The 8,832-nt window shown below is 33.3% G+C and overlaps 1 protein-coding gene across 2 annotated transcripts; it reads right to left on the bottom strand.

The window, feature by feature from the left end:
• Window positions 1–6,937: 6,937 nt before the first annotated feature.
• LOC111401226 (probable serine/threonine-protein kinase PBL7) lies at window positions 6,938–8,778 on the bottom strand. Of its 2 annotated transcripts, none has more exons than XM_023028871.1 (2): window positions 7,749–8,778; window positions 6,938–7,398 (listed from the first exon to the last, which is right to left on the bottom strand). In XM_023028871.1, exons 1-2 carry the CDS (start codon window positions 8,094–8,096, stop codon window positions 7,189–7,191), a joined length of 558 nt encoding a protein of 185 aa, XP_022884639.1. In that variant the 5' UTR covers window positions 8,097–8,778; the 3' UTR covers window positions 6,938–7,188. The 2 variants fall into 2 exon arrangements, with proteins under 2 accessions (XP_022884639.1, XP_022884638.1); XM_023028870.1 differs by having other exon boundaries at window positions 7,719–8,299.
• Window positions 8,779–8,832: the final 54 nt, after the last annotated feature.

The raw sequence follows: 8,832 nt of genomic DNA, 5'->3' as shown, positions 1-8,832 counted from the left end.
ATTATTTGTTTGGTAGCCATTTTCTTCATAATGCATTTTTCTCTCTCTTTTTTTCCACTACACATTCTTTATTAAAATAATATTACACGTAAATAAAAAAAAATCTTATTTTTCAACCACACATTTCACATCAATTTACTATTTTAAAATGCATTTTTACATAAAAATGCCTATCAAACACCCCATAACTACAATTTATTTTTTCATGTTTGGTTGGTTTAGATGTTCCAATTGATTTTGTAAGTTCAATATGTTAGTTCTTCATTTTATTTTATTTTTCCTCTCTTTGACTGGTTGGTGGAAGTGAAATGGAAGGCACTTCGAAAGTGAAATGAAAGCCACTAACCATTAACATTTAATTTATACAACCACTTAAATTGTTGACAGACGTAAAAGAGAGATAGTATAATGAGAAATAAACTGAAGCACCTTAATTTATGTTTGAATAAGAGGAGAGAGAAAATTGAAAATTAATTATGCACTTACGGAGAAAAGAAAAGATGAGTACTTATTTCAAATAACCCATTTTTATGACCTGTAGGGGAGTGTTTTATTTATTTTTTATTTTTTTATTTATTTTAGTTTTTTCAAAGTAAAAATAATCCCATTCTTATTACTCTTTAACATGTGCCTAACAAGACCCTTACAATTACGACTTCTTAATCAATTAAACATCCCATCATATGCAAGCTACTATCTGTTAATTGGAAGTCAATGGAGTGACATATAAGATTTTGCTTTAGCAAGTTGTTTAAGATCTCGAAAATTTTAGACATTTGTTTTAACCTTTTAGATAATAAATATTTTATCTATTTGAGAAAAATAGCAATAGGGGTCCCCCACCTTTTCATGATGTAACATGTTGATCCCCAAGATACTTATTTTTTTACGAGAGTCTTGATCAACCTTTTAACTTAATATATCAAGTTGTTCCTCACTAGACAACTTCCATCTACTACAACAGAGTTTCAATGGGAGATTTTGAATTTAGGACACTCAATGACATGCGATTCACAAGATAAGTTACAGTAAGCACTATTCAACCTAATAAAATTTCGAGACGAGCATTTGTAAGACAAATTAACTTGATACAAGCATATGCAAATGTATGAATTTTAGAATTTGAATGCTTACTATTTTGTGATAGATAGGGAATATTTGACTGATTTTTGGTTTTTTTTTTGACCTTTTTTTTTTTTTTTTTTTTACACACTCATGTCTTCTTGTACAATCATCTATAAAAGTAACAAACCATCATGCACTCGATATGTTAGTTACACAAGAAGGGCCCCAACTATAGAGTGACTTAGAATGATAGGAATGCTTTGTCTTTTATTACTGAGAGGAAAAGTTACATTTTTTTTTTTTTTTTTTTTGGTTAGCGTTCGCAAGCTTCACAATTCAGGTCGTTTATATTTATTTGCATAAACAAACTAGGAAACATTTCAGAAGGGTAAATGGAGGATGACCCAATCTTTTATGCCAAAGCCTGATCTTTTTTCTCACAATTACCAGAAGCGAGGAGAACCAATTTGCTATCTTTTGTCGGTGGTTGAAGAAGGTAACGTCCATTCTTCTAGTTAGCATGACCAATTATCCTTCCCGTTAGCCTGTCCTGAAAAATATACAAAGAACATGTAAGGTGGACATTGCCGTGTAGGACATTTGTCACTTTTTTAGTGGATAAAATATTAAATGATAGATTTAGTGTAGGTGTTATGCCCCAAATCCAATCGATTTGGGTTGTAAATATTTTTAATATGTTTAATGCATTTATTTTTGACAAGATCTATTATTTATTTAAATTAATATTTTGATAATAATATTAAATAATAGAGTCCGAAAATTCAAGTTTAAGTGATTTGTTAATCACAAGGAGTTGTGATTGTGATATGCAAATTACATATGATTGGATCTTCAATAATCCATGGTCGTAAATAATAACGAAATACGGATATTATTATTACGGATAGACCATCATGCGTCGCATTTCTTACTTGTGAAGTAAATAGTTGTCTCACAAGCTAAAGTATGATGACACTTAAATGAATGCGTAGATATTTTGTTATAGAACGAAATATTGGAGATCCGCTAAGATGTTCCATATAGATAACTATTTAAGTGTTAGTAGTTAATCTCTAACTTACGGTAATGAAATTGGCCCTTTAACTTGAAATCATCATAGTGCCTTGTATGAGGACAATCATGTTTTGACGGTGTTGAGTGTTGTTCTATCAAAAGCCATTAACACGACATCGTTTGGGTATGTCAAGAACCATATGAAAGTTGTGAATGACCAATAGAGAATTCGTCACTCTTAGATAGTAAGAGATTGTGATCTGCATTTCGTTCAATTAAGTCGATAACGAAATCCTTGGCCAAGTATACTCATAAGTCGAAAAGGAGTTTTCGACTCATACTGACTCAATAGTATAATGAAAAATATGATCGACAATCGAAATTGACGCACTTCCATGTCTCGTAATTGATCGGATCATATTGACGAAAAGATTAAAGTTTCCTGGTAAACGAACAAGTTTGGTTTTGTCATACCACGTAACATTTTCCGTCACATATGTTGCCCTGATACATTGCTAGATGTCAATTTGGGACGGCGAGTGTAAATTGATGATAAATTAAAAGGGTGTTTTAATTTATCAATTTTGATTAGATCAAAATCATATTTCACGTCGTTAGGCATTATGGTCGGGAACTTGATGAGTCGCACACAAAAGAGAATTTGAATATTGTAATTTGTCAATTAATTAATTTAAGAATCGTTGGATAAATTAATTAATTGAGTTAGTTATGTAAAGGCCCGAAATAATTAATTGGATTAATTAATTCATAGACCGAATTTAATTAAATGAATTAATTAAATATTGGACCTGGCCAGGTCAAGTCTATTTGGGCTTGTATAAAAAGGTGACTAGGGTTTTCAATTCAGTAGAGAATCTTATATTTCTTGCTAGTACAAGAAGAGAAAATCTTGGTGACTGCAATTTGTTCTCTGTGTTGAATTCATTGGAGGCTGGACAATTAAACAATTGTGGGAGACAGATCCAAGTTGTTAGAACAAAGATTAAGCAAAAAAGCTTGCGGATCCAAGAAAAGATATAACTTTTACCACAATTCCAATCGAAATACAAAGATGAATCTTGGTTGGAATTGAAATTGTTTTTATTTTCGATGCGTATGTTTAAGTAAATTCCCAACATTTAGTACATGTAAAACTGAATTTAGGCATAAACTAGATTAAACGGGTATAGTTCCTTGACCAACTACAGAAGAGAAAGTCCCATCAGCAATTTTAACTTTTCTTTACCAAAACAAGTGCAATAAGTAGAAATAACCTGGAATCAGTAGTCAAATGATCGAAGTCAGCTGAATCCATGATTCAAGGGTTAGAAGAATGACAATTACATGCACTAAAGGCATGTATATTACCAGTTTGGCTAAAGAACAAGATGGATTGCTAAGTCCTTGGGCAAGGACTTGTTATTCAGGCTGATTGAGAAGATTATCTAGCTTTCAATATCTTACATGCTAAGCCCAATTGTAATGGTTTTTGCTATATCAACATATTGTTAGGTTTGTGACTCAAATTAGGTCTAGCAGTCTTGAAGATGGTGTATTCGACTCAGACTTGGAAAGAAATCAAAGTGGATCCAAGAGAAAAAGGTAACAAAATCTTTCCCGACTCGACTCCATGCCACCGCAACACGGCATGCAGAAAACTTTCAATGGTTGAAAGTTTACTCCTTGCGACCGCATGGTTCAACTCCATGCGGTCACATGGTTCATTTTAAGCACGGCGAGGGTTTTTTGTTTTACGCATTTTTAACCTAATTTCTTACCTTTTAGGACTCTTTTAGGGGTTATTCTCATGGCCTATAAATATAAGACTCTTCCTGTTTTATTTAAGCATTATTGTTGAGTTGTATTCTTTCTCTCCATATTGTCATTAAAAAAATCATCGTTTCTCTGCCTTAACTCTCTTCTATTATTTACTTTAATCTTCTTTCATATTGTTGTGATCTTATTACATATTTCATATTTGTATCCTTAACATACTGAAACGATTGCTGTTATTGGTATCAAACCAATAGCGATTCATACAAGCTAAATCTTCTAATTGGTAATCAAGCCAAAGAAAGAATTTCAATTTCGTTAATTGATTTCAGTGACTTTGGCACTGGACGTTCCCAAAATGGGTACTATCGGGTTGGGTGAATTCAATAATAGACGCTTGTTGGCATTCCAGCCTTTCTTCTCCTTTCAGGGCCTATTCGAAAGATGGTGAAAGAATTTTTGAGCCCATAAAAAGTGGAATTATTACTTGTGGAAATTATCGAGTAATCGGAGATGAAAAAGACTGGTAATAGTGAACATTACCATATGTAAATTCAGGTGGATGATAGACACCAGTACTCCAGTGCATTTCTTCGTTAGAGTCAAAATAAATATGTTTTTGAACCTTCTCTTTAAAATTCAAAGTGGATGTTCCTACACGAATCTCAACAATCACTTGTTTTGATTCTACATATTGATCGTTTCATTTTCGGAACTAAAAAAGAAACTATCGATTTTTCCACAATGCATTTTAAAACGTCATAAATCTCAATTCTTGCATCACCTTTGGGATCAACGCATATTTCCTTGGAGAACCAGTAAATGGTGCATCTTGTGAGGCTCCAATATTAGAAGCAGCTTGATAGGCTTGTCCACTTTTGGTATTCATCATTCGGTTTCCCTCCTTTAGGGGCTAAATGTGAATTAAGTTTTTAGCACTTATCCCTAGTGTGCCAAAGTTTATTGCAATAGTCACGCCACAATTTTTCCTTAGTCTTCTTCCCTTTAGCTTTTGGCATCCCCAAGATCAGAGCTGAATTACGTCTGGCAGTGGCAGCAGCTAGCGCAGAATTATTTGCTGCATTAGAATTTTCCATGCTACCAGAACTTTGCAACATGATATTTCTCCTATATTTTTTTCCTTTTACATGAGCATGGACCTATTTTAAAGATGGAAGAGGATACTTGCCCAATACTTGACCTTTCACTTGATCAAGTTATGGATTAAGGCCAGCAAGAATATCAAAATCCCCCAGACTCCACAAAATTCCCCAACTGCGCACTATCTCCAGCAGACTCCATATCTGTTGTCTGATACAAATTCAACTTCAGCCATAAACTTCTCATGGTACTTTAATATTGGGCAACAGTCATAGTAACTTGTCCAATATTATGAATCTGACTTTTGAAATTAACAGTTCTTTTTATTATCTTTTTCCTTTTTTCCTTGAGTTGAGAACACTTCTACTTTAAGCTGTCAATTGTCTACAATCTAGAATGCATTTTATGGATAAGTCGAAATGTTTAGATGAAGAGAAAAGACATATTGTGTTAGAACTACGAGGGTAACAAAATATATGACATGTAGAAATGTAGTATCAAACAGTCCGACACTCATGAGCATCATGTTATCTTACTCTATTAGGTATTTACTATCAATTACTAACAAGAAAGGAGAACTTGAGGAGTGTGAGAAAGGTTAGATGAGATGGAGAAAGTACTAGAAAGATACTCTTTTATAAGAAAAAAAAAGTGACTTTAAGGCTGAAAAGAATAATTTTGTCCGATGTTTATCATACCTCCTATGCTTTACAGTAACAGATAATGTGTCATTAAAGTAAAAAAGTATCTAAATGATGAACGTAGCAGAATGAGGATGTTAAGTTAAATGTGTGGTCATATTTGAAAGAATAAGATAAGCAATGAGAATATTTGACAACAAGTAGACCGGACACCAATTGAGGATAAAATAAAGGTTGACTATTTAGGGAATCTCTTGTGCAGACAAAGAAACTTCTCCTCATAAAATTGGTAAGATCCTACTAGAGCATGTTACGAGAGAGAAAGCTAGACCAAAATTCGGTTCGGTGTGGTTGTGAAGCATAGTTGAAGAATTCCTATTAGAATGAACAAATCAAATAGAGCATCGGAAATTGATTCAGTATGGTTAATAGGCAAAGTTGATAGTCCTTTGCTGTTTGGGAAACAATTCAATATGACAGTGGAAGAAATCTAGAACATTAAAAGTAAAAATGGCTTTTCTTCTTGTTGGGAGTGGAAAGGTTCACATTGCTATTTGCTTGACCAAGCCGGACAAAAGAAAGAAAAAAAAAAAAGCGTATGTTTATCAATTTTTATGTTATTTTTCCATTCTGAAACTCAGATCAGATACTTGCGCCATGTGGAAATCAGCAATTTGCACAAGAGGAAATTTCACAAAATGTCCATTTTTACGTAGTCATTTCCAAAAATGTCCACTATTGCAAAAATGTCTAATTTGGAAGAATTTAGACTAAAATACCTTTATTAATAATTTATAATTTCACACTAAGACAAAAAAATGGACATTTTTGCAATATTGTTATTGGCCAATAAAATTTTGACACATAACCTGTCATATTTATTTCAAAAAGTATACATGTCAAATCACAATAAATGTTATAATTTTTTTATTCATTTTTAAATATAGAGAAATGTCATTTTCAAAATGTCATTCTAAACAAATGAAACGGTGTTCAAATGTCGAGAATGACATATGAAATGTCGAGAAACATTATTTTAATGTAACTTCTCATGGAAGCCACTTCTCAAAATTCGTGACAAATTGATAAAAAAATCAAATGTCAAGAACGACATTTAAAATGTCGAGAATACCATTTCAAAATGTAGCTTTTCATTAAGGGCATAATAGATAAGTTGGCACTAAATTCAAATGAGTGGACACTTTTCAACTCATGCCTTTAAAATTAGATATTCTTAAAAATGCCCCTTTGCACAATAAGCAGTTAAATGGCACTTTTAGAGTCGAACCTGTTGATCGGAGCAAATGAAGCCAAGCTAGCAGATACATTTGTAAGCATGTAAATATGAAAAAACGTGCCATTTCACTTGTATACAATTCAATGACAATTTTCATTATTCCAGTATATTTCTATTTCTATTTCTATTTCGCTGACCAAGCCAGTTATCATCATTATGAAAATTGCAAGCTAACGCCAATATGAAAAAGATACAAAAAGACAATCACTACTTAAAGTCATCAAACTTGTTTCCTGCTAATTGTCCTCAAACTACTGAACTTTTGAAGTAGACTCATTTCTGTCCTTGGTCCATACTTCAAGCAGCACAGGGGTCATATTTTTTCGATGTCAAATAATCCATAGCACCTACCACTTCAGTCATGGTAGGCCGAGATGGGGCATTATCTCTTACGCATATTAACACCAACTCAACGGTCTTACAGAACACGGATTTTGGAAATTGTCCATTCAGTTTTTTATCAGCCAACTGCAAAAAGTTCTTAGGATCGATCAACATAGGACGTACCTACAAATATAAAAGGGTGATTATAGAAGTTAACGGATATGAAAATAAAGACCAACATAAGTATCAAATAATTTCAAGAAAATGCATCAGAACATAATATTAAAGAAGCCTTTGGCTCTGCACAACCTAATGATACAGAACGAAAGGGAGACAAACAGAAACAGAGAGGAGAGAAGAATTGGATTGACATATTCAATCAGTCAAATCAATTCAGTAGTGTACATAACAAGCAGATATAAGGTTTGAGTATCCCATCAGAAAATTTTCAAATTACTTGCAGTTTCTCACAATCAACAATTGTATAGTCATTGAAATTTTACCCAATCGAGAAGCTTATGCTTCCCCCTTACACGAGTTTCATCTAATGCTGTAAGTCCAGAGATTATCTCCAACAAGACCATGCCAAAACTGTAAACATCTGACTTCAGCGTAAGGTGTCCAGTTGCGGCATATTCAGGTGCACAATATCCATAGGTACCCATGACCCTAGTACTAACATGTGACTTATCCTCATGTGGACCAAACTTCGCAAGTCCAAAATCAGAAAGTTTAGGGAGAAATCCGTCATCCAACAATATATTAGATGATTTCAGGTCCCTGTAAATGACCGGTGGTTTCGCCTTGTGGTGCAGGTAATTCAAACCATTGGCTATACCAGCTGCTATTTTCATTCTTGTATTCCAATCCAGGGGTTGCATATCAGGTGTAAGATCTGCACAAAGACCCTAGGACTTAATATCATACGTTTATAGAAGAAATTCATAAATGCTTCATAACATGCAAAGGTGAATAAAATTCAAGAGCAAAATGATCGCTAAACACAACATCTACAAAGAATACCCCCTGTAAAGCTACTGAATAAACTATTTCAAAAATTTAAAAGGCAATCACATTATACAAATTGTAAGTATTTGAAGGGAAAAATAACAAATCAAGGTGTCCAACCAAAAATCATATCAAAAACCTCTTGCAGAATATAGATGGTTAAAAACGTCTTTTGAACTTGAAGTGACGAGCCCGGTTAAAAAATGGATTTGGATCGGAATTAAGTTATTACACCAGCCTCCCATGGGACCTAGAGAAATGTAAAAATACAACCTATTAACATAATAGTTGGGTTTTGTCAATGCTGACATTTTGCGCATGATTATAATTTTTTTTTAAAGGGTCACGAGAAGGATATAAGAATAAAGTGAGCTCCATCAGGTATGAGGGGAAACCATAAGCTAGAACAGACTGAAGAATATAGTTTCTGTCTCTCACCCTCACCACAAAAAAAATAATAAAGAAATGGAGAAGCCTAAAAAGATATATCACCATTGACTACTATTGCAAGGACGCCATCAGAAGCGCTTCCAGAAACAAAAATCTTCCAAGCATTGGCAAATTCCTAACTATCAAGAAGACAATTGAATTGTTGAAATGTGACATATA

Source organism: Olea europaea, chromosome 10, assembly GCF_002742605.1.
Source record: "Olea europaea var. sylvestris chromosome 10, O_europaea_v1, whole genome shotgun sequence".
NCBI classification, from domain to species: Eukaryota; Viridiplantae; Streptophyta; class Magnoliopsida; order Lamiales; family Oleaceae; genus Olea; species Olea europaea.
The sequence above is the reverse complement of the archived record's forward strand: the minus strand, read 5'-3'. Positions and strand labels throughout refer to the sequence as shown.

Coding starts and splice junctions, on each gene's coding strand:
- LOC111401226 (XM_023028870.1), bottom strand. CDS start 8,096: ATGCAACCCCTGGATTGGAATACAAGAATGAAAATAGCAGCTGGTATA. Junction 7,399..7,718: donor AGCATAAGCTTCTCGATTGG/GTAAAATTTCAA, acceptor TTATATTTGTAG/GTACGTCCTATGTTGATCGA.